General features: G+C 42.4%; 2 protein-coding genes and 1 long non-coding RNA gene across 4 annotated transcripts; 1 reads left to right on the top strand and 2 right to left on the bottom strand.

The window, feature by feature from the left end:
- Positions 1-226: 226 nt before the first annotated feature.
- Positions 227-18,536, bottom strand: ZBTB11 (zinc finger and BTB domain containing 11). The gene is made up of 11 exons (XM_009466768.2): positions 17,748-18,536; positions 15,400-15,635; positions 14,498-14,729; positions 12,511-13,325; positions 9,861-10,040; positions 9,115-9,351; positions 8,594-8,738; positions 7,366-7,483; positions 5,584-5,742; positions 4,920-5,095; positions 227-3,543 (listed from the first exon to the last, which is right to left on the bottom strand). Exons 1-11 carry the CDS (start codon positions 18,055-18,057, stop codon positions 3,017-3,019), a joined length of 3,135 nt encoding a protein of 1,044 aa, XP_009465043.2. The 5' UTR covers positions 18,058-18,536; the 3' UTR covers positions 227-3,016.
- Positions 17,907-19,931, top strand: LOC148055645 (uncharacterized). Of its 2 annotated transcripts, XR_015705190.1 has the most exons (3): positions 17,907-18,036; positions 18,770-18,937; positions 19,051-19,931. It is a non-coding gene; the product is annotated as an uncharacterized LOC148055645 (long non-coding RNA). The 2 variants fall into 2 exon arrangements; XR_015705189.1 differs by lacking the exon at positions 17,907-18,036 and having other exon boundaries at positions 18,653-18,937.
- A 1,553-nt stretch (positions 19,932-21,484) lies between these two features.
- On the bottom strand, positions 21,485-25,580 carry RPL24 (ribosomal protein L24). Its single transcript, XM_087759535.1, has 6 exons — positions 25,526-25,580; positions 25,336-25,411; positions 24,018-24,128; positions 22,855-22,991; positions 22,376-22,439; positions 21,485-21,812 (listed from the first exon to the last, which is right to left on the bottom strand). The coding sequence occupies exons 1-6, from the start codon at positions 25,528-25,530 to the stop codon at positions 21,732-21,734; spliced, it is 474 nt and encodes a 157-aa protein (XP_087615661.1). The 5' UTR covers positions 25,531-25,580; the 3' UTR covers positions 21,485-21,731.
- Between the last annotated feature and the right edge of the window lie 152 nt (positions 25,581-25,732).

Raw genomic sequence — 25,732 nt, forward strand, 5'->3', positions numbered from 1 at the left:
TTTTGGTAACGTTGTGCTCTCCCATCGCTGTGTTCTGACAGAATTTAGGAGGGCAGTGGGTTTCCTTTCCTCACACAAGTTAGTTTTTTGAGACTTAAGCAAAAATTAAAAAATAGGGGTTACTAGAACTATCTATATATGGAAGGTTAAATACTGAAGAGGAATAAATAATTCTGTAACACTATTTTTTTTCGCCCCTGAAAAAAAAAGTTGCTTAAAAGATTAATTCATGGCAAAGCTCAGTTTATTTAACGACAGAAATAACCGTAACTTTATACATTTAACACTAAATAAAAACAGCAGAATGTACAGATCAAATCCATTATGTACAGGAATTCACTGGGAATACTTTATAAATGGACACTTCTCGTGAACTTTATTTAAAAAAAAAATCAAATTAAATAATACCAACTGCATATTTGCAGTCTGACTTCAAACAGATTGCAGAAGGGTAGTGAACATGTTAAAATAAGAGCTGAAATCTAAAGAAAAAAACATAAGGCAACTTCACACACGTGGGAACAGCAAAGCTGAGAGGGGCACTCCCCGCTTACCCCGTGGCCCTTCTGAGAAGGTAAGGCACGGTGCCTTAGGAACGGGGTGCCACAACAGTCGGCTTTGGGGTTCCTGGCTGAATCTTGTTCAGGAAACAACTTTTTGCGGTTGGTTGGTTGCTTGCTTTTCGTTTTTAAGTGGCAGGCCATCGAGTCAGTTAAAGCATTTTTACAGTGGGTAACAAAGCTCTGAAACTCAGATTCACTTCTGTCTCTTCCATAGGTTGGGCAAATAAATAAATGCACCAAAGATCAGACTAAGGTGCTGGTAATATTCTTTTTGTAAGGTAACACACTAAATATACAAATAATGTTCTAGCGCTATTTACAGCTATTTTTCCTTGAACATTTCCTCACTTTAGTAATACGTAATTATTTGTAAGATACAAACATTGAAGTGATTTTTAAAGTCCACCTAGTGCTCTTTTAAATCTTCTTCCATCATAATGGCAGTATTTTATTTTTAAGCAGGATGGCTATTTCCAGATTCTTGACCATACAAAAATTCAAGAGTTACAGCTAGCAGTATTTTTTGTTTTAAAGTATTAATTTTAGTTTTACTCCATTCGGTAATAGAAAAGAATACAACTGTAGAGGGCTGCAGGATGTATAAATAACTACATTACTTCCCTGCAGGAAGACCTTGACCAGTCATCTACAGATTAATTCGGATCCAAGGCAGGAACTTTAACTACATATTGCTTAAAAAATTTTCAACAACTGCTTATCTACATGCTTGCAAAGTATAAAAAGAACAGTCCATTCTGTAGCTTAGTAGACAGATACTCAAATAGTTAAATAAGATGAAAGGCAGAAATACTAATTCAAATGAGGTGGTTATTTCGTCACAGATTTTACTTAAATTTTGTTCAGTGGATCTGTTTCACAGGTAGTACAGAGTTACAGGCATGTAACTTTACCAAGTTTACCCTGCAATATTACAAGCTTCTGGTTCCTTGGCTACCTTGCTGCTGTCAAAGTTGGGAAACATTTGGTAATACTATAGACTGAGAACAATTTAAAGAATACAGCTCTGATTGTTCACGTGCATAGCACATTCAGGTACCTCGACAGACACATGTCTGGCTTAAAAAACACCCAAGCAAACAACAGTGAAACCTTGTACAGATTAAGATGTGCACTGTTCCTGGTATTAAATCAGAGGCATTTAAACTTGGGCCAAGCATGGCTGTGATTCATGCTTACTCGCAGGAAAACCTAGTAAGAATTTTTCCATCTCTGTGGTGTAACAGCAGGAATTAGCTTGCCCCAGAAGTATTCTCTTACAGCAGCAGTAATAAGGTCTTCTGGAGGCTCTGGTATTTTGAGAAATACTTAATTTTTACCCCACACTAAGTTTTTCATAGTTCTCTATCCTGATATTGCTATGTGTCCCATTTGGGAATTATCAGGGCTCCTCCTTTCAACATGATACAAGACAAGATCAGATCCTAACTAGCTGGATTTGTTCGGTACAGTTATATTCCCAAAGAAGCGTGCCATCAGACCTTTTTCATTTGAGAGCTTCTACATCAAGTGTAATGCAAAAACCAGAAACATCCATCATTAGGTTGCCTGCTTTGGATACATCCAACAGTGCAGGCGATAGCTTCCTTTACGCAACCAAACACCATCAAACAAAACACGGTTGTGCACAGAGGATGAAGCGTGAGCTTCATCAAAGCTTAGCTTTGTAAGTATCCACTTACAAATAAAAAGCAGTTTGCCCCCCTAAGCAGCCTCCCTGCAGCGGGCTGTCCTCTGCAACTTAAATTCACAATCCGTCTCAGAGAACCACCTCCTCAGACGTCAGCGGACCCCTGCCCATTATCCGTAAAATATTTTACGGCATTTTGCCGAACCTTGGACCTGCCACCCACCGACCTGGAATTCTTCGAAACTGGGATTTGCTAACTGCCGATGGTGCACCTCCCCAGAGAAACCAGCCTCACATTTTCTGTACGTCGCACGAAGCGCACGCTGCATGAGGCATTCTAATGTCCTCTTGTCTTGGGGCGTAAACAGGCAGAATCCAATACAGGTAATTTGCTCACAAACTTGATGAAATGCACATAAAAACAAAAGTAAAAAAAATGCTACCAATAGCTGTGCATTTCTAGTTTTTAGTGCAGCCTCTTCATATTTTTTTTTCCTTTTCGTTTTTTAAAAGTTACAGCATGATACTTACTCCATGACACAGAAAACATTATTATTCCAATTTTTTTTTTTCCCCTACAGTTACGGCCAGTGCAGAAATCTTAGCCTTCAAAGCCTTGGCCCGCACTGAAGCATCTTAGCTGGTTCCCCATAAAGCATGGTGCAGTATTTCATCACCAAGACATTCAGTACTGGGGATTAACTGTTTCAAAATAGGTATCACTGTAAGCCTCAGGTGCCCAGTTAAATACTTCGCTCTCACAGATCGCAAGACCTCACCCTTCTTGCTCTCTCATATACTATATTCAGTCTGTCTTGGTAACGTGGGCCACTTCTACTTCTACGGTTTCAATGGCCTGTGTCACTTCAGCCATTTTCTGTCCTTGCTGTTGCGCCAACACGTAATTCACCACCTGCATGATGCTTTGGTCAGAGAGAGTAGAGACTGACGTACATTCCTCAGTAGCTGCAACTGCCTCGATGGCTTCAAGCGTCTCTCCTGTCACTACCACAGTCTCAATCTCGCCACCGCCAACGCTAATCTCAGTTTCTTGTTCCTGCACGTCTGCTGCTAAAATGCTGATGGCATGCTCCACCTGTGTCCCCTGGTTATGGAACTGAAGAGTATCTTTTTCCAGCATAATTTTGCAGGGTACGTAGTCCCTATGAAACTTGGTCATGTGCTTCCGTAGCGTCCGGGCATCTATGTAAGCTTCATTGCACACTGGACAGACGTACGGTCGCTCTCCAGTATGCGTCCTCACGTGACGCTTCAATGAACGTGCATCGGCCCAGGCTACTCCGCAAGTTAGACATTCAAATGGCTTCACACCTGTTCTCAAAGGGAAAGCAAGGAAAAGATGGCCGTCAGCGTTGGTAAATATGCACGAGCGACGATGAGACGTGACAGGGAGAACGGCAGTATAAAAGAATAAAAGAAATACTGTAACTTTTTCCACGTAAGAAAGAGATGGTTTACCATTTCTATACTACGATACAATGCGAGCATAATACATGAAATGGTAAGATTTTCCACAAGTGCTCTGCCCAATCTAACATTTTACTTTTAAAAAGTTTTTTCTTTTCAAAATTCCTTTTAATGCAGTTTCTCCCCTATTTTAGGTACATGCTGCTTAATAAAATTCTAATTTTTTTTTGCCGGTGATGCCTTTCTGAAACCATGTTTTACTTCACAGAATTTGTCACTTACATTCCTAGTCACACTTTGTTTCTGTAAATCTTACTATGCAGGGCTCATCAAACCAGCACTTACTCTAGTTAGCTTATAACACCATCTACGGCTTCTTCCCTCCTCCTCCACACCGCATAGGTTCAAATACTGCACCCGATGTTTGTGTAATCTTATTCTCCCTTACGGCGTCTGAGTTCTGTGGTCTGCCGTATCTAATGGGGCGTGTGGGTGGTGACAAACACTATTTCAAAACTGGGTTTTCCAGTTACTGTAGATTCAGGCTAGGTACCTATTTACTGGACACTTTCTCCATTTAGAAACAAACACAAAATCTCTATTTCAATAGTTAGACAGCTCTTTGATTTATTCATAACAGCTCTTTAAAAAGACACATGCTTCAAAAAAGTGGCTTTTACCCCAAGACAGGAGTATATATAGACTTCCAACACAGCTGGAACAACCAAATGCTCAAAAATCAATACAATATTCCACATCTAAAGTAAAAATGCATACTTTTAAAATTATAAAGCGTTTTCATATTTTCCCCAAACATCATATAGTTTACTCCTTGTTGCAAATCAAGAAGCTGACCAATTTCCAAGAGTGGTCCTTTTTTTAAATTCAGGCCAATCACTCTCCTGTTTGAAGAATATTTTGTTAACCGTGTGCACCTTTCAAACTGGAGAATGTTTTACTACATCCAATTCTTTGCCAGATATACATCTTTTAATCACTTGTAAAAAAGTTCCACTTCGTTAAAGTTCTGAGAAGGACAAATTGTCACTGTCCCTGTGTGTGACTGCAGTTTTAGGACGATCCCAACAGCCACTTCTGGGAATCGCTGGAAGCAAGTTAACAAACCAACCAGGACTAGCGTAAAACTAACTGGAGAATCTGTAAGAACTTCCATGCGTCTCGCAACACAGGACATACGCAGACTCAAAGGAACAACTGCCCCTTTCTCCATAATGTTTTTAGGGGTTGAGGGATGTTGTGACTACTTGTTTTCTACATACCTTCATGATTGTTCATGTGTCTCCTGTATTCCCGGAGTTGTGTGAATTTTCTTCCACAGTGCTCACAAACTCGTTCCAGATTTTGTTTTGCTCTTCCTTTTTTACCATGTGTGGCTTTCTTTACATGTCTTCTGTACAAAGCTTTCTCATAGAATTCTTTACCACATATATTACACCTAAAATGTGTTAAGTGAGAAGTCTATTGAAACCATCATGCTGTGCTTATGTTACGCTTTTTAAACCAAAATGCACTTTAATTACAGTAGGCAAAGTTTAATGGGAATACTGTCTCATATGACAAGTAGTTCCCTAACTAGAAATAATGTTGTTGGACTGAGCTACTTTTTCTCTTATTCACAGCCACAAAGCTTCCACTTACCATTCTAGAGAAGTGAAATCACATACAAAGCATTTCTAACTTCATCAATTATATCTCCCCTCTCACAGCTTCGTATGTATCAGTTCCAGGATTGTGCCAGCAGGTTAACAGTTGGACCACGCTATTTGACGTCACCCATCCATTCTCAAGTACTGAAGGCCCCAGCCCATGTGAATCAATTGGTACTTTAACAATGGACTAGGCAGTTCCCTGCTGCCTGGCTGTGGATCTGTATAACCTCATATTGGTTAGTACATTTCAGCTGTTAAATCAATTTCCTCTTACCTATACGGGTCTGTGACAGAATGAGACTTTACATGAGAATACCAGTCTTTCTTCCAACTATAACATTTTCCACAGAACTGACACTGAAATGGCTTCACACCTAAATGTTTATTCATATGCTGCCGAAGATCCCGAGCTTCATAGAAACTCTTTTCACACCTGTAACAGTAAAGGAAAAACCTTTAGCATCCCATATAAGATAGATCTTGGTGATCCTGATTTCAAAGGCACTGGAACCCTCTTCTTTAATGGCAACTGAAGACTTTGAGAAGACAACACCTACTGCGTCATCAATATCTATATAAAGCACAATCCCTTTCCAAACTAGGGAAAATTAAAAGGAATAACTTGAGCACCTCTGAAATACTTTTTTTTTCCCTGTTGCGGGTAACTATTCTTTCTGTTATTTTTATGGGGAATAATCAAAGGCAAACCGACTGGAAGACATCAGAAATTTGTATCATACCATATGAACTTATGAGGATAGCAACAGCTGTTTCTCCCCTTAACCAAAGAGGATTAATTAGTGATACAAAGATAACCAGGATTTGTTGTTTGTAATGCTCAAATGTATTTTTTTTAGAAATTAAAAACCAAATTCAGAATCCTACAAGAAAGCGGTGATACTCATTCTTCAGCTTGCTGTTTGTATACGTCTAAACCCAGGCAAATTCCTAGTTTTCCTTCATTTATACCTTGCCCCATAGTATGACTATATAAAATTACAAATCGCTAGCTCTTCTTGGTATGAAATTGGAACCAAAATTGCCTTCCCTAGTATGTTTCATTAAACAGTTCTGTCCCTGTTGTGGACCCTATTAACTCTATTCTTTATATTTCTAAGATGCATATTTTTAGCATTACAAAGCACTAAATAAAAACATTGCTGACAGAATTAAAGTGAGTTTTCAGCAGTTAGAAAATATTATTTTTGCTAGCACGCAGCAGCACTACCAGAGATACTTTAAACTATACTTTAGATTAAAGCTTTCATTCAAACCATGAGTTGCATACAGGCAATCATATAAATTGTACAACCCCTCTTAATACCTGAGAGAGCTTTCCAAAGACCTAATTGACAGTTTGGAAATTAAGCACCATTTGTGCTTTTGCAGGTCACTTGAAAGGTTCTCTATCTATAGTCTGCTTGGTCATGGAAGAAGTATCCACGTTTTGCTAATGCACTAGGAGACACACTCTTTCCAGTTACAGAGTTTCTGCTAAACTGAAGTCCATAATGCAAAGATATTTAAGTGGTCAGATAAGTTTTATAATCAAGTTAACTGCAATAGTCAGTGAGTCTTAATTTACGATGTCCTGCAGAGCTGTTTGTTAAACACAGCATGTATTGCAGTGCACACAAGTACATGACTTCATAGACCGTATAGGAAATTTTCAATTCAAACTGAAATCAACTATCACAGTAAAAGAGGGCAAGAACAGGCTGAAGGCCCTTTGCCTCTGACAAGCTTACCACTCTTGTCTCTGTCCTACAAGGGAGCTTTAAAACCACCTAGCTACTGATTACAGCTCCAAGTGCAAACACATTCATTGAAAAACAACTGTATGAAACTAGAGCTAGGTAACAGTTAAAAAACAAGCTTTTGCTCTCCAACACATGTATTAACAAAAGTGCATTTTTTACTCTCATGCTTTAAAGTCTTATTCCAGGCCAGTGAACAGCTTTGTGCTACAACAAGGAGCTGCTTTTAATGTTTAAAATTACTACGATCATTAATGTTAAGAAAAAAAGCCCACCAAAAAAACCACCAACCAACTTACTGAGTACACTGATATCCACGAACTTCAGGCTTTGGCTGGTGTTTCTTTATGTGTTTACTGAGTCCTGATGCCCTGTGGAAAGATCTTCCACAGATGGAGCAAAGATACTTGGATTCTCCTGACAAAAACAAAACAAAACATGTTACGACGCCAGGACTCCGTATCTCTGGAGTGCTTTGTGAGAGTGTTTTTTTTCTTCTCATATAATTTATCTTAAGTAATCAGAGCAGTGCTACAAAGAGAAGTGGGTTTAATTACACACAGATGGAATTTTTAAGTCCATTTCGTATGTGCCAATGTAATAATAGTGAGGAGTAGCAACTCCAAATCACTTTATTATAATAAATTACTTTATTAAATAAATTACTTTATTCCATGTTTTTAAACACAGGTACAACATTGCAGCTACTAATTAGTCATGACATGTGAACAGCCTAAAAAATTGCCCTCTTGTGTGAAAAAAACCCCAATTGCCTGTGCTCATATAATATGCAACTTCTCCAGCAATGCAGCATTGCTTACAGATGACTTACATCGTGAATTTGTGGACCACCGTCTTAAAATAAAAGTTTTCCACTCCGATTCATCAATTTAGGAGTGCTGAGTACTAATAAAATTCCTTCATTTCTGGAACAAATTGTCTTAACAGAAACAGTCCCTTACTTTTGATTCCCCCCAACTCGGGAGACAAGAAACACAGACAATTTCTACACATTACAATTTTAAAACTCTGCTCATATTAAATTATTATATTGTCATCTTTCACATGCTAAGATCTTTCAAGATACCAGGTTTTACAAAATTTCAGTATTAGTCTTGTAAAACATATACGCAGATTCTCAGAGATTTAACTTAGCGTGTTCTCCTCTGAAAGCACAGGCTGGAAGTGCAAGTGCTCCCGAACATTCCAGCCTGTTGCCCATCTTTGTTGAATTGACATCACACAGGCATAACTACGTACATAAAAACATAGCCACAGACCAACCATGATTCCCTGTTCTTGTATAGAACATTTGCATAATAATATTAAGCTATGGTAAAATAAGCCCAGAAAATAAATATAAAATGACTACTTACCTCTATCTCAGCTGCCCAACCAGTAGAAGAAAAAGGAGAAACTACTATTTTTTTTTTTTTAAACGGTCCTTTGACACTGAAGAACAATGTTAAAGTTCAGCAGCACACAATAGCCAACCAAAGTAACAGGATCCTCTTTCTCATCACTTACCTGTATGAATGCTCATGTGTTCCTGAAGACTTCTTTTTGTGACAAAAGACTTTTCACACAAGTCACACTTGAACTGTTTCTGTACTTCATGGAGAGCTAAGTGCATTTTTAATCCGTGCTTATACGTAAAGGTCTTTCCACAAACCTAAAAAAATCCATATCCGGTGGAATAGGACAAATAAAACTCATTATGTAATAGGTGTTTAACTTCAAGCACAACAAAACCTCCTGTATTTCTTGGGAACCAGGACAGCCAAGCCTGTGATTTCGCACCAGTGGCAGAACTGGTCTGTTAAAAAAGAATACTCAAGGGAAGACATTCTTCTAGACACAGGAAAATGAACTTTCATGATTCAGCTTCATTCTAGTTTTCTCTTGGACTACAAGAATTTTCATCAGGAATGTTACAGTTTTCCCCATTTTGAAGTGACCTAAATTAAACCTAAATTTTACGACAGTGTGTCAATGCTAAAATGTCAAGAAAACATTACTAATTTGATTACAGAGTAAAAGGACTTTACCTTGCATGCATGTGGTTTTACACCTGTGTGTTTGAGCATATGTATTCTGAGAGAATAGAGCTTAGGTAGAGTTCTCCCACATATATCGCATATAAATTCCCGTTTAGTTCTCCCTTTCACCGAAGACACGCCTGTCTCTTCTACACTAGCAGCTGCAGTGTTCACTTCGGTCTTCCGAGTGTGCCGGACAAGGTGGGCTCGCAGGGAGGCACCATACTGGAATTCTTTTTTACACAACTGGGAAAGAAAATATTACAACTTTACTTTGCATTTAACACTCCAAAATTATTTAAAAAAAAAAAGGTAATGAAAGGTTTTAAGTATAGTAATATGATTAGCTAGGTCTATGACCTGACTCCAATAGGCTTTTTATCTCAGGTTAATTAATAGCTGTAAATTTTGAATTTTATGGCTACTGACAGAACCTCTGATCCCTTCCCAACAAAGCTAACTTCCAGGCTAATCTAAACACAGTTGCAAATTTACTGGTAAGGTTAAAAGTAAAGCCCACGCCAGCACTGTCTTGAGCAGCAAGCGTGTTCCCATGTCACACAGGGCTGACAGGCCATGTGGCCACACCACATTTTACCCCACCCCATCCAGATCAGAGTTGCATCCGTCTCTGAAATCCATAAGGAAAACAAATACATGTATGAAAAAAGGCAAGAAAAATAATTACGAACATCATTACTGAATGAATTTTCATAAAGAGGGAGGATTACAGACAAAAAAAACCCCCAACTTACTGGGCATTTATAATCTTTAGATCTTTCATGTTTCAGTGTGTGCATTATAAGTGCATAGCGCCGCTGGAACACCATTCCGCACTCAGTGCATTTGTGCTGAGCTTCTACTTCATTATTTTCCGTGCTCTCTCTTTTAGGTTGTTTCATTTTTTTCCCTCTTTGTACCAGCTTCATGGCAACCTAAGTTGGAAAAACATAACCCTTGAATGAACTTTACTACATTGCATTTCATACTTCCTCTGCAAGTTAGTACTAAAAGCTGATGTTTCTGTGTGTTACTATAATACCACCTAATTTTGCTCAGTTTACTTAGCTGCTAGAAAGTTACCCCCTTTCAGTTCACTGCAAAACTACAGATCTCATGGTGGGTGAAAAACTGGTCTTGTTTTAAAACCATAAACTGGTTGTAACTATAGGCAGACAATGACTTACCAGTTCAGAGACAACTAACTACTCAGCCCTGAGTAACTGCCTAAGTGAGAGCTAAGGGATAGTTACAGAGGAACCACAAAGTACTGCCAGTCACAATTTCTATCAAATGTTTCCAACCCTTTCCTAAACTCCCAACTTCCCTTTTCAGGATTTATATTTGCTTTGCTACAAAAGTAATCAGATTTAAAAAAAAAAAGTGGCCTAATTGATTTCTACCAGCCAGCAAAAACTGAGTTATTAATAACCTGTAAAAGAAAATTACAGTATTTAAGCAAACTTCTTTCTGGTTAAGAGAATTCCAGCTTTACTAGAGAGTTTTTTTTGTAAGGCACTAGTGGTTTTTTGTTAGGCAGTATTGGCAATGCTACCTGGAGCTGATAATCTCATTTTTCTTTGTAGAAACTTGCTGTCAAATTCATTAAAAGCCAAATAGTAAGTGATCAGGCTGAGATTTCCTGTATCAGGTACCTCCCCTTCAGGTTTGTGAGAGTAAGGCAAGGGAAAAAAGTACAAGCATCCCCATTTCTTCTTCCTGTTCTCTCAACAAATCAGGTATCTAACAGGTTTTGAAAACACACTAGCCCTTCCATGTCTCTCAAAACCAAACTGAAACTCAACACAGGGACATTTTAATTTTTTTTTTATTTTGCTGTTGCTCTGAAAACTTACGCAAACTTAGCTAAATTGTGAAGCCACAAAAATAATTTTGTTCAGTAGATGGTTAGTAAAAGCTGGGAAAATAATCCATTCATACAAAGCACGCTTCATCCCCAACATCTCCATGCCAGCTGCAATTACTGTAATTCAAAAGTCAGCAGCATTTTTCCCCCCACAACCTCTCTTTCCTGTTATTCTTCCAGCCTCAAAACTGGGCGAACTCAGGAAGGAGTGTCTCTTTCCCAACATTATACGACATCCAGTGCCATGGGGCGGAGTTGAGGCATGCATGAGACAAAAAAGCTAAAAGCTATGAAGTGAGTTAGGAAAGCAGAGACCTATTGCTGAGTCCAACTCTGAACAATTATCTAAACCAATTTCTTCTCTCCATAGGTGGCCACTGTCTGTAGACCTCATCTGTCAAGGGGTCAGATTTAAAAACTGCAAACTAAGTTAACAGGAGCTGTTCCTGAAGGTACATGTTCCTCCTCCCAAAACAGAACAAAAACCTGTCATTCTCCAACCATCATAAATACGTTGCTCAAATATTTTGATTGTGCTAGTTCAAACATCTGGGCTTTAAGTTGTCCATCTGTAAAAGCAGACTAATGCTACAATTGCTATGGAGGAGGGTGTTGTAATGATAAATTATCCCCCTGCCTGCGAGACTGGTGGCTCTAGTATGTAAATGTCTCACAGAACACCTCTGGAAATTAACAGTTCTTTGTAAGATTTAGCCAACATGCAATGAGTAAGGCAAAGTGTACTCTGTCACAAAAACAAATGTATTCACGCTCAGTGAGGTGAATGTCAGCTATCCATAGGCACTAAAGAGGAAAGGCTCCTGAAGGGGAAAGAGTAAGAAGATTGTTTCATTAAAAAAAAAAAAACAACAAAATAGAAACAACTAGTTCAATTACTAAACATTTAATATGTCTGAGTGCTAGAGTTTTTAATACCAGTGCTCTTTGAACCTTTTTTTTTTTTTGGAACTGACCCTAATCTGAAGGTAGCAGGACTGCACTATTGTGACTTATGACTATGTCTTAAGATCTACATAGGATATCAAATTTTTCATCCCCAATGCTCTGTTTTCAAGTCTTAACAAACGTAAGGTCTCACTTCTCTAATAGATAAATACATTTGTCTACGACTGACATACACACATACTAGTAAAGAATTAAATTCCCAAATCATTAAGAATTTTAGGGAGAAGATACACCTTCTGTCCAACCATAAGAAGATGTGAGAAGATACTCAAGCTGGGCTAAGGTCACTGAGCATTCTAAAGATCTTCAATACAGAAGGAATTTTGACGCCAATGTTTTTGTTTCTGGTTTTGGTTTAGTTTGTTGTTGGGTTTTGTTTGTTTGTTTGTTTGTTTGTTTGTTTTTTGCACAACTGTCACATCTTAGAAGTTACTTTGGTTTGCAGTAATGTTAATTGCTCAAAAAAGAAAAACATTTGCCAGACAGTGCTTGGAATCGGGAAACAGTCTTTTCAGATTGGTCTCGAAACACTGGACGATTACTGACAACGGGCCTAAAGACAGATAGAATACCTGCTGTATTGCAGATTTAGGATTTGTCTTTCTATTTTGCAGTTTTTTTTCAATTCCTTTATGCAATCTGATATATCCCCCTTCACTAACAGAACGCTGGCGAAGCTTGCTTTTGTAAGTATCATCTTGGCTGGAAGCTAGGCTTTCCGGTTGTGAAACTGAAATGCTCTGTTCTTTACTTTGCCTGCCACGTTTTTGCTTGAGTGTTTCCGAGGAGTCTTCAGAAGCAGCGTCCACATTTGCTTTACCGCTTTCATTTTGATCTGTCTCAATTTCCGTTTGACTTTGCGTGTCCATGGCTTCCACAGCCGATGGCTCAGCCTCTACGACAGACACGGTGCTATTTGAAATGCTCTCCAGCAGCTGCATCTTGACGTAATTTTCAGTTGTTTCACACTGCTCCACAGGCTTCGAAAGGTCATCCGGAGTGGCCTCCGCAGGCTCTGGGGGCAGGAGGTCAGGCTGGGGTGCTGCTGCCTCCTCTGTCCCAGCAGAGGAAGGAGCTCCATTCACAGCTACTGGCACTTCACTGGCTGCGAGCTCCGGTTGCTCAGCACCGTCCACGGCCTGCGTCTCAACTTCAGTCTGCTCTGCTAGATTTTGTGTTGACTCTACTGTTTGAATATCTCCCTTTTGGTACACTGTAATTTGTTTCTCTTCCATCTGTTTGTGCACATTTTCACAGATTTCGAGGACCTCTGACATGAAGAGATGCCGAGCAAGCATGGCCACTTCTGCCATGCTACAGAAATCAAAAGTTAATTCTGAAGTATAAGCAAATTCCAATAGAGGCAGGAAACTGGACTTGCAGAACCCTACCAGGAAGAAAACAAGAGATTAGAGCAAACACTGACGACCCCGAATTACACCAAAATATCCCATGATGGATACAACAGTTCACCTTTGATATGGTTAAATCTGAAATTTAGAGCGAAACACACTTGCAAGTAACATTGAAGCCCCTCCACTGGGACTCAATTAATTGTCATTTATGCAAAAGCATCCTCCTTGTGTATTTTCTATGTGGAAGCAAGCTCGGACAACTTTCCAGTAAGTAAGTAGAACTGAGGCAGTTTCACAATAAAATTATCTAGAAGAATGTTTCAAGGTGCTCGGAGAGCCACAATACTTTTGAGGCATATTAACCCTAATTTAACCAGAATCTTTCTGGACCTGCTACATTCAGGAAGTAGTCAGGACTTAAGTAGCAACTGATGCAGCAGAAAAATAAGACAAGGAAGTGGCTAATGAAAAAGAAAAAAAAAAGAAGACATGGATATATAGATAGAAATGCTTAAAAATAAGCATTTGGTATAACTTCCACAGTTTTGTAAATCATAAATCAAATATTTAATTTGGGGGACCTTCTGGACCATCACACTAGAAATCTATTGCTCATGCATGTCTATTGTTCGTGCAGAGACTGACACAGTTAAGAAACTAATGAGAAAGCAATGCAGCAGGCATATGTTCTGTACAGTATTCTTCATCACTACAAAGCTATCTTTAGAACGTTTATTTTAGGATTGTCTCCTTATTTGAGAAATAAGCAGAAACATGTATAACAGCGTTTCACAGACATAAGAAACAATTCAGTATTTGTTCAGCTAAACAGCTCTCCGAGAAGCTAGTCAACATCCCCTCTTGAGGTATTCAAGCATTTGATTATGTTCCCTTTTTTAATGTTTGTGACTAATACAAGGAGAAAACACGCCTAAGCAAGGAAAAAAAAAAATCAATCCAAAGCTTCTCAGAAATTTTAAGATGAAATCCCATAGTCCATTCAATATGGAAGATCAGATTATGCAAAACCAGAGTGAACACTTTAGCATTAAAATCCACACAAAATACTTTTAGATTAAGAGAGAAAAAAAAGCAAGATAAAATATTTGGTTGTCTTGAACACTCAAAAAAGACTGAATCAAATACTGTACACCTTACTTAGGATATTATGATTTCTAGCTTAGTTGAACCCACAACAATTCACCTGACAGATCCACTACAGCTTCATGACTAGAGACAGCTCCCTTTTCAATGAAGAGCTCTCGGAAGTACTCGCTGTTGGCTGCCAAGACAGATTTGTGAGCTTTGTACTCCTCTCCTTCAATCAGCAGAGTCACATCACAGAACTGATTGGAAAGCCTCTGCTGATTCAGTTGGTTTAAGACTGACAGACAATGTTTGGAAGATGACTGCTTCACAAGGCCCTTACTGTCAACCTGTCATAAACAACATTATGAGAACTTCATTACATTTAGACTGTGCCTTTGTAAGCATTCACACTGAAACACAGAAAAGGATTATTTTCTGCAACCACACAATCAGTTCAAGCCTGTATAATATACAGCTTAACTTTACTACTGTTTTCTTTCTTTAAACGTGTCAAGTTTCACCCTCCCTCCAAACACAGTTAAAACAGACAACTGGAAAAGTGGGAAGACACGGATATTCAAACAGTTCTTTGACTGTATTTTTCAATGCAACAGTCTGAAATGGTTTCTAGATTCAAAAGTCTTTACATGCATATGAGCCCCCAGTTATCAACAAGAATTTATATATAAACACAGCATCATTTATTAAGGAACATATATAGATTCCATGAGAATCTTGTATGTGATGCTTTACTACTTATACTTTTACCATTCATTTTCTCTTGGGTCCTATATGCATAAATAGGAGTCGGGGTGATTTTATTTTCCAAAGATGATGTACTATAATTACTTTCATGTCATATATACCAGTAACCCGTTTCCACATATTGAATATCTTTGGCAAAAGTTATTTCATCTTATTATTACAAGATTATCACAACAATGGAAAATAAGTATGTGAGTAAGAACGCATTAACAAACATCTTAAATACATTCAGATGTAAACAATGGTACTTACAAATACAAGCTCATGCTTCGCTATTGGCTGCTTCTTCACAGGCTTTGGGGATGCAGCTGGGATTGATGCTGTATTACTCAATTCATCATCTGTTTCATTACTGTCTTCATGAGATTTTGCATCCAGTCCTAGTTCCTCCAGCATTTCAGAAGGATCTGACAGAGATCTAGAGCGATCTAGCTTTTCCTGGCACTTGCTGCATTCTTTAATGTAATCTTTAACCTGCTTAAGAATACCTAAGAAAAATTGATGGAGCTTAATTAGGCTTGTAATCTTCAATTTACCTTAAACACGTAATTAAATATGTAGGCGATTAGCAAAACAATATTACACACTTGCTGAGAAAAATTGTCAGTCACCTACACTTCCCTTCTCTGACTTCTTTTTACCAGTTCTGCTTCTCTCACACCATCGTATGATATTTTATGTCACTACTGTAATCCCTTGTTAATTTGAGATGGAACATTTAGAACATCACTACGTCAAGCAGACCCTCCTTGAAAGATTTTTAAGGCTATCTTCCACCAGTACTTTAAGCAGTGTAACTAAATAATTTCAGATACTCAATAGTTCCTACGCTCAGGGTCCTCTTCTAGGTACCAAGGCATTTTCAGTGTATGGCTTTCAACCCAAATTGATTTTCTTCACTAGGACAATATAAAAGCATACATAACAACAGTCACGTCTCTATAGTTCAAAATCTAGCACAGCTCAAAAACTTGGCTGGCAGAGTTAGACTGGCACTGCTCACACCTTTTCAGAGCACGAGATGCACTATCATTACACACATATCTCTGTAAGGATCAGGAAAACACAGACTTCAGGCAAGCCGAGACAGACATTCAGGCCCATTTCAAACATTTTTACGTTTCCTTGATTTCATCCGAAACCAGGGCTAGTTCTCGGGACAGAAGGTCTCTGGTCTTCAAATCACATACCTAACACCCTTCCTGGCCACTGGGCCACACTCCAGCCCACTCCTTCCCAGTTACAGAGCAGACAGACACAACAGACTGGCACCCACCTCAGTGAGATGACTGGGTCAAAGCTGCTGTCCACTAGCAGCAGAAAAACATTATAATGGCAGGGGAAACCAATGTTTTAAAGGAGACACAGATAAGAAACATGACGCTTGAACTGAAAGCAGGGCATGAATTTTAGCATTCTCAGTGCAAGAGAAATAAGAGAATATAGGTTGTGCAAATAAAGGTAACAAGATCAAAAGACGCAGAATACAGAATGCCCTCTTCTGACGAACAGAAGATATACTGAGGTCCATTAAGGAAATTTCCAGCATAGGATGACAGCAGATGCTAGAACAGTCCAAGATTGGGCAGACGATGAGAACCCAGATAAAGGCAATGAGACCACCATCCAGAATGGATCTATCAACTCTGAGACACCAAATCCTTTTTCACATCAAAGATCTTCAAGTCAACGAGATCTGGACTGGAAGGATGGGCTGCAGCTAGAGCAAAAAGCCTCTGAATTAAGACAGGGAAAACTAAAGCTGAAATGACAGACTTGCTGACTGATGGATGAAAAAAAAAGCAGAACAAGAGAAGCGGTACAAATGGAAACTGGGCCCTGGGCAACTGAAAAGCAGGATATTTGTTTAATAGATACATCAAGCTAAAAGCAGAACACCAAATCCAAAAAGAAGGCAGATACTAAGTAATTGGCTCAGCCGAAAGAAGGTGCCGACTGGGAATTATTGATGCTCATACACTACCGTTTCTAATGGCTATGACATCACTCAGGACCCCACTGAGAATTAGTTTGGTCTTTTTGGCTTCTCGTTGGAAGAAAGAGACAAATGTAACGACGAGTGCAAGAACTACGAACCACCACTGGCAGCTCTACCATTTAAAGGCGAACGCCGTCCACATGCTAGCTGGAACAGGCATTATGAGGTTAAAAGCCAAACTAGGTCACCCGGAATGGATTATCGCCCTATACAAAGCGTACAAGTTGAGAAATCGCTACCTCAGGCAGGCTGCACACGCAACGCTTGAACGGGGACGGCCGCGCTCGGTGTGCCCATCGCTCCTCAGCGCGAAGCCGCAGGGCAGCGTGCTGAGCGGGGCGTAACTGGCAGAGCGAAGCCTGCCTAAGGAGCGACCCGCAGCCTGGAGGGTTCGCGGGCAGCGGTCATCACGGAATCACTCCGGTTGGAAAGGACCTCCGGGACCATCGCGTCCCACAACCAACAGCCCCCTGCCGCGCTCGGCGGGAGGCCTCCCAGCCATCCTTCCCAGGCCTCCCAGCCATCCTCCCCCGGAGGCCGGGCCCCCACCCCGGCTCTGCCGGATGCCGCCTTCTCCCCCCCCGGCTGCCCCGCTTCTCACCTCGCCACCAGTACTTCTGGGAGAGCCCCTGCCAGGTCTGCAGGCGGGTGCGGTGGCCGCCGTCGGGCGCCAGGTGGGCGGCGCGGATGAGGCGGGCGCGGCGCTCGGCCTGCAGCACCACCTCGAGCTCGGCGAAGCGCTGCTGGTCCCGCTGCCGCCGCTGGTAGTAGAGGGTGCCGCCGCGCACCACGTAGCAGGCGGCGGCTTTGCGGATCTTTCGCTTGGCGTTGCCCTCCGTCCCCGGCGCGTAGGGCTCCCGCTCGTTGGTCAGGTAGCGGAGGATGGCCAGGTAGCTCTCCTCGCTGGACATGGCGGGGCGGGGGCAGAGCAGGGGGAGGAGGGGGGGGACGGGGGGGATGAAGGGGCGGCCTCCGCGCCGCTCCCCCGCGCCCTCAGGGCCGCGCCGGGGAAGGGCAGGACGCCGGGCACGGCGCTCTCGGAGGGCGGGCGGAGGGAGAGGAGGGTCAGGCTCTCCGCGCGGGACGGGGCCCGCCCGGGCCGGTCACATGCGGCGGGCCGGTGCGGGGTGGGGGGGGGGGGGAAAGGCGACCCGGCCCTCGCCGGTGGGCTGCGGAGACGCCTGCCGGGGCGGGGGGAGGGAGGGAGGATGGGGGCCTCCCGCGCCTCCGCCGGCCCCTCGCCCGGGCGCGGGGAGCCGGGAGAACGCGGGCGGCGGGTCCGGCGGGAGCCAGGCCCGGGGGGGAACTGGAGTTTCGCAGCCAGCGGCGGCGGGTGGGAGGGAGAAGCTCGGGCAGCAGCAGCAACGGAAAGACAAAATGGCTGCTGCACAAGAGGAAGTGAGGTCAGAAGCCCGCGCGCATGGGAGGGGGCGGGAGGAGGGGCGTGTGCTCAGGGAAGGCGCAGCTCGCAGGGGGGAACAAAGCCGCCATCTTGGGAACGGGCAAAGGAGGGGGCGGGCGGAAGGCTGGGGGCGGCCATCTTAGAGCCGGGCAAAGCCTGTGAGGGCGGGCGCGGTCGTGGCGCTGGGAGCACGGGACGCCTCTCAATAAATAGCTTTATAGCCCTAGCTCCGGAACGAGTAGCCTCCGCTTCAAGCTTGCCTCGGGAGTAGGAGCTACGAGAACATTGGCGGCGTGATTTCATGTTACGGTGTGAGCGTGCCTGTCAGGAGCAGCGCAACCGGGGACAGCGGCACCAGCGCGAGCGGGTGGCGCGGCGGCTGCATCTCGGTGCGTTGAGCGCGCTCTTTTTTATTTTTAAAAGGAAAGGAAATCTTTTGAACGTCAACTGCTGGTTTTCCTTGTCCGAGTTCTGACCTGGTTTTGTTTTACACCTGTGACAGAGACACGAAGCGCAGGAGCTGCAGGATGCCCGCGCCCAGGCAGCAGCACAGCCAGCAGCGAGCCTCCCCCTGCGCTCAGTACTTGCAAGACGGCATCTGGAGTACTGTGATCCCCCCAAATACAAAGATACTGACTGGATGGAGTGAGTCCGGCAGAAGACCGCAAAGATGGTCAGGGATCAGAGCATGAGGGACAAGGCGAGGCTGAGAGACGGGCTTTTTCAGCATTAAAAAGGGAAGGCTTTGTGAGGACGTTGCTGCTGCCCACAGCTACGTCACCAAGAGACAGAGAGAAGATGGAGGCAAACTCTTGTCAGAGTTGCATAGCAATAGTCAACAGGCACAGGTTAGAACACAGGAAATTCTAGCTATATATATGGATTTTTTTAATCTTTTTTTAAACCACGGTGGTGCTCAAATGCTGGCACAGGTTGCCCTAAGAGGTTGTGGAACTTCTGTCTTTGGAGTTGTTCAAAACTCAGCTGGATACTCAGCTGAGCAACCTGATCTAAATAGACATGCTTTGAGGAAGGGGTTGGACTAGATGACCTCTGGAGGTCTTTTTCAACCTAAATTATTCTGTGGGTCTATGAAAAATATAAGTATTCAATTTTTCATGATAAATATTTAATAGAGGATCAATTATGTTGCATTAGGTAAGCACAAGGACTTTATTAATTGCTGTGTTAATTCATTGCATTATATCTGTGTTTGAGCTGAATAATGTGCAGTTAATGCACCAGGTTAATGCCCTGCTCTCAACTGCTTGCCTCGTTCACTTGAAGCATAGCTTGTGAGAGGAATAACCTGATGGGCTGTTACTCTTTACTCCATCTCACCGCATCAGTCAGAACTCATGAATAAACAGCAAGGAAGAGTAATCGTAAAGCATTTCTGTGCACCTCCGCAGTAACACCAGGCAGCCAAAGCCTGCAAACTTCACAGCATTAACAAATACTGACTTCCTGATTAGTCGTGTCTGATAATCAGTTCCTATATATCATTAACAGTATTTCAAGCAGATTGTAAAAGCTCATCTTCACTTTCAGCTTTTTAGCTGAAGACTTCCACTTACGGGTAGTGTACCAGGCACTTTATACAAGACACTGATAGAATCAGGATTTTATATAGTTGTCACTAGCACAGGTAACTTTCAGTGGTGTTTTCGGCCTTCAGTTTTAAATGGTACAAAATTCCTTTCCCTTATAACAAGCAGTTTTCCTTCCCCTCTTTTCCTTTCCAGTTTCTGGCTCCTTGACTTTCAAGTGTGTTATCCAGTTTAAAAGCCTTCAATTTAATTCTAAACTCGAGTATCTCCTATGGTTGGGCTTTTTTTTTTTTTTACAGTAAAAAGCTTAATTGTTTGGAAGATAATGGTGCAAATTCTACTCATGTAATCAAGCTAGACCTATTTTAAATGACTTGCAACTTTCATCCAGACCTGTATCTATTTTATTAATAAACCCAAAGTAAAGCATGATGCAACTCAAAATATAACCAATAACCTGAAGTGCCCATTACAGCCATTGTGTTTTTGAAGCCCAAAATAACCATAGGAAGCAAAACGATGAGAAGTCAGCTGCTCTCTTGACTAATGTGGTAGGATAGCAAAACTAACAGGCATTAAGATGTGGCATCAATAAATTGAGAAGTATCTGATCCAGAAAATATAGGTTTGTTTTCTGCTATGCTTCTAGTAAGTCAGAGGACGTTGCTTTGCTGAGGCTATTAGTCCATCAAAACTACAGCAAAGTTTGGGCATGCTGTCTATGTAGTGTAATGACTAAAGTAGACAGACGTATACTTCACATAAAGAATTTAACAAATGGCCACTCCCTCTGGGGGTAGGAGGGTGGGGAATTACAAAGGGAACCCCTACCTGCATTCTGGAGGTTAAACATGAACCTAAACAGGCTTGAAGTAAATGTATACCATCAGCTGCATTTGAAGCTCATTCAACCTGTTACCAGTGTTGCAAGTGCTGATAATTAGATAATAATTGCAGAATGGCCGTGCTGGGTCAAGAAACCCATTTAGTTTAGTGGGTGAGTGGAAGGCAGGACCTTCACAGCCATCCTTTTCCTAACAACGGCTTCCAGCAATCAATTTTTTTAAATTTTTTTTTAACTTCCTGACCCAGGAGTTGCATCTGAACCTTAGCTTGTCATGGCCACGCGGTCTGTGAAACCATCCGGTCCCTTTTTTCAACCTGTTTCTCTGTTTATCTTCTACAACATTTTGCTACATGCGTTCCACGACACAAGAAGTGTTTCAGCGTTTTTAAGTCCCTTACAGACGGTACTGCTTCACACACCCTTTAGTTTGCATCTCTGAACTTAGAAACCTCTTTTTATGCCATCTGACATAGATGTGGAATAAAGTTATACTCGTGCTGTTTTGTCCTTCAGGTAAGAACAGCTTCTCAACCATCAGCTTCTCAACATTGCCATCTTCCCAGCCACCTGGGTCATTTATTAAAGACTTACGAAATGTGTGCTAATACAGGAGAGTGTCTAAGAAACCAAATGTTTTCTGGCAAGATGTTTTTCAGTCTGCAAAACCAGACATGGTTATTTCATAGATTAATTCTCTTCAGTATATCTCACACAGTTGAAGAGAACATGGCACAAGTTATGAAGGTTAGTCAGGTGTTTATTCAGCATCACTAACAGTTTGGCAAGTTAGCGCTTTCCACCAACACGGGGAGCAGAAACCTTGACTGGTTTCACAATCTTCTGCTTAGGTGCTGCCTTTGTAGGAGCCTGTAGAAAATAATGAAGTATGAGTGAAGAGGAGCAATTCATCTGCAGTCCTGAAAGCATCCCTGTGTATTTAAGATTCTTGACAGAAATCAGGCAATTTAAATCAGATCAGATTAGAATTACAATCTATCAGATTAGAATCATGTTAACCGATTGTTACACACGTACCACTGTAAGCCTCTAACATGTATGATGCCAACATATCATATTAATTCATAAGTAACAATGAAATAGATGCTAGCATTCATCAATATATTGTTACCAAGTTCCTAGACAGTGAACGTGTCAGATCCAGACAAGTTTTTAGCTATCGAGGATCTCTGACACATGGTCAGAAAGTTGTCTTACTGTAGTATTTATTTCTTCTGTAAAAAAGGCTCATTCTATTCAGCTGTTTGGGTATGTTTAACTTTAGTACAAAAGTTTGGCCAAGGTGCTTCCAGATCAAAACAGATAAGCAAATGCTTCTTCCAAACACAAATGTGAATTTCCAATTAAGCGCTGCAACGGAATGTTGTGTTCCAACACAGCATATTCCATTTCATTACTTCTATCCATCTTACCTTTGCAGCAGAAACAGCCGTTTTCTTGGTTGCTTGCTTAGCCTTCTTGGCTTCTTTTGCGGCCCTGTTAATTCACAGGAAGAGAGTAACAGTTATCTGTGTCCGCCATTCACTGTTTGTCTCAGCACTGTAAGAACTCTCTAAGATCAAGAAAGAAACGTGTTATTTCAGGTTTATCATCTGCATTCAGTACCCTCTAGGGGAGACTACTACAGAGACAGCAGAACTGTGTGTGACAAAAGTGGTGTTTTCACAAAGTGAGAGGGCAAAAAGAGACCTTTGTCTGCTGCTACTATCTCTTGCTGAGATTACTCAGCATTACCTCCAAATATACTCATAAAAAAAACAAACAAACAAACCTCAAACTCTCAAAAATGCTTATAAAACATGGAGCTCATCTAGAGTTTAAGCTCTTGTATGAAAAGCATTAATAATCTTTGAAAAGGCTAAGACAGCTCCACTTATCTCTGATTTCTCACCTAATAGCTTGTTCCCTCTGCGCCTTTCGTACTTCAGGCTTCTGATTTCGTTTAGCCATAATCTCAGCTAAAGATGCACCAGTGATGGCCCTCTGAAACTTAACAGCACGACGCGTGCGCTTCTTTTGTATCTCTTCCTAAAATGGCAGGAGATGAAGTCAATTAGTATCACAAGACATTAAATAAAAGGCTAAAGACAATTATAGAAACAAGCTGCTATTAAGATTGAAACTATTATAAAACTGTATACAGAAGTAGAATTTTACTCCTCACTTTGGAAAACTGATTTCTTGATTTGCCAAAGCAGATGAATAGCTAAAAAAGGACAACGTATTCTCCTCTGCAAGGTATTAAAATAATTATTTTGGAGAATGTCAGAAGTTGGGGCTTCTGTAACTCCCAGGAAAAAAAGAAAAGGAGGGAGGGATAAAGTCCACTTTGATGGAATCTTCTGAAAGGAAGACACTTCCCACCTGCTTCAAGTGGGATCACGGTGCTGGGCAGCAGCGTAAGCCATCGAGCACCAACTTTCCTTCCCCAAACAAACTGGTAAAAACACTGACTTAGAACACATACGTCAGCCTTTCTAAATACTCTTTTGCTGTGCAAGGTTAAGCAAGAGCACTGAAAATACCTCATGCTACATGCCTTATTAATTTATCTTTTTCATGCAATGACAACTACATAGGAAAGACCTCCTACTAAGTTACAGCCCGAAGTCTTCAAGAGGGGTACGTGAAAAGTTCCCCGACCCTTTAACCCCCAAATCAACTCTCTAAGTTTACAAGTCCAAACTTTTAGAAAGTCTGCATATTAAACAGCATTACCCACCTTCTCTAAAACTGATTTTTTAAAAACATATGCCATTCATACAGTTGTTAAAATCTACTGAACCTACTGTGGTTCCGAGTGGTCCCTCAAAGAAGTGATACGCTCCAAATACAATACTTCCGCTGAAATGGTTACCTTTCAAACATAAAGCAGCACATAAACTCGTGTAAATGCACTCACATTTTCGCCATTATTGGCCCGTCTTCATCCTGGTTCTATGGGTCACGATTCTGCTAAACACCAGCATACTGCAGTTACCACTATTCTAACAAACCAGTGACCACATCTTCTGGTAGAAAACTTTAGAGCGCCATTAGTTGGTTTATACTTACTGACTGTCCTTTCTTGTGTTTACGCCTATACAGAACAGTCCAGTTGATTTGACGGGGGTTTCTCTTGGAAAGGAATGCAGACTCACATTTTGCATTCAAGAACTGAAAAACCTGGGAAGGTAAAGTATTTTGCATAAGCTTTGTTTCTGTGAAAGACATTATCACGGTTTATGTTAACATATCGAGTAATTCTTCGGTTCGGTGTTCTTCAACAGTGATGCTTTTGTATTTCATTACACAGCTCTGACAATTAAAAATTTTAGTAGATAATTTAAAAAATTTGAAGTTTGGAATTTTGTTCTACTGATCAAACTGATCTCGTACAAGGCATTCCGAAACAGCTGAATTTTTCTGAGGAAAGCTCAAATTACCACTTGCATCCACTGCTGCTCTGTGTTCTAGGCGCAGCCTGAACAGCTGTATCCAGCATCGTACTTTAAAAGCGTCTGTCCTCAAGTAGCTACGCGCTTCCTGCGTGTGTAAGCGAGTCAAACAGGCAGAGACCAATACTCTGCCCCATTCCTTCTTGCATAGTTTGGCTAACAATCTCGCCTAGACTAACAGGCAGAGTTAGCAGGTTGGTTTGTCGTTAGCTACACAATTCAATTTAAAGTATAAACTAATTCCCAGGAGAGCACCTGAGGATTCAATCAGTCTATTTACTTAGCCGTCATTTCCCAGGAGATTCTGTACAGCGAGACGACTGCACTGGGATATCCAAAACCCAAACCCTCCTTTTGTAGATCTGTAGAGCATACTTCTATTTATGACAGAACTATCTGTATGAGATGTGAGAGCCTGAAAGGGCTCTCATCCCTATTTTATCCCAATGATCCGCACCCAAATTACTTGCCAGTCCAGTTATTTGCTTCAGCAGGCCTCAGCATTAGATGCACTATGTCTCAGTAGCATTTTCTACAGAACTTCGGTACTTTAGACCGGGCGCTTTGAGAAACCTTTCCTAAACCACAACCTAAAACCCGACTCCCAACTCCCAGGCTACCGCACAAGCGCGGTTCTCCCGCCGACCAGCGCGGACGGCAGTCGCGACGTCCGGACGCCGACGGCAGCACAGCGATGCTGTGCTCGTACCGCTCGATACGAGCGGTTCCGGCAGACGCCACAGCAATGCCCCCGGAGACGCCGCGCAACACCGAGCTCCCCGCTGCGCGGCCGGTGCGAGGCCTTCGCTTCCCCCAGCGCCGCGCCGGCCTCTCCCTCCGCCGGGCCCGCTCCTGCCAGTCCCTGCCGCCCGGCACCGCGGCTGCCCCCTCCCTGCGGGCCTCGCCCCGGCCTCCCCGCCCGCCCCCGGCCTCACCTTGCCGTCGGTGCGGGCGTAGCGGCGCCCGTGGCCCGGGTAGATCTTGTACCCGCTGAAACTGCACAGCTCGACCCTGCGCGGGAGAGGAGAGAGCGGGTTAGCGGAGGAGGGAGAGCGCAGCCCTCCGGCGGCCTCTCCGCGGCGGATGGCCCCGGATGGGGCGGCGGGGAGCCGCCGAGGCCCTTACTTCATGATGGCGGCAGCGGCGAGGCGGGCGGCGGCCGGGGCGAAAAGGAAGAGGGGGGGGTGGGAACCGGCGTTCCGTGCGCCGCGCGCAGCACGCCGGGACGGCTCCGCCCGCGCAGCGCCTGACGGGAAGGGAGTGGGGCGGGCGGGGGCCCTGCGGGAGCACTCGGGCCGGCCGGGCTCTCCGCCGTTCGGTTAACGCCCCGCC

Source organism: Nipponia nippon, unplaced genomic scaffold, assembly GCF_047370975.1.
Source record: "Nipponia nippon isolate SJK-2023a ecotype South Korea unplaced genomic scaffold, ASM4737097v1 scaffold_2, whole genome shotgun sequence".
NCBI classification, from domain to species: Eukaryota; Metazoa; Chordata; class Aves; order Pelecaniformes; family Threskiornithidae; genus Nipponia; species Nipponia nippon.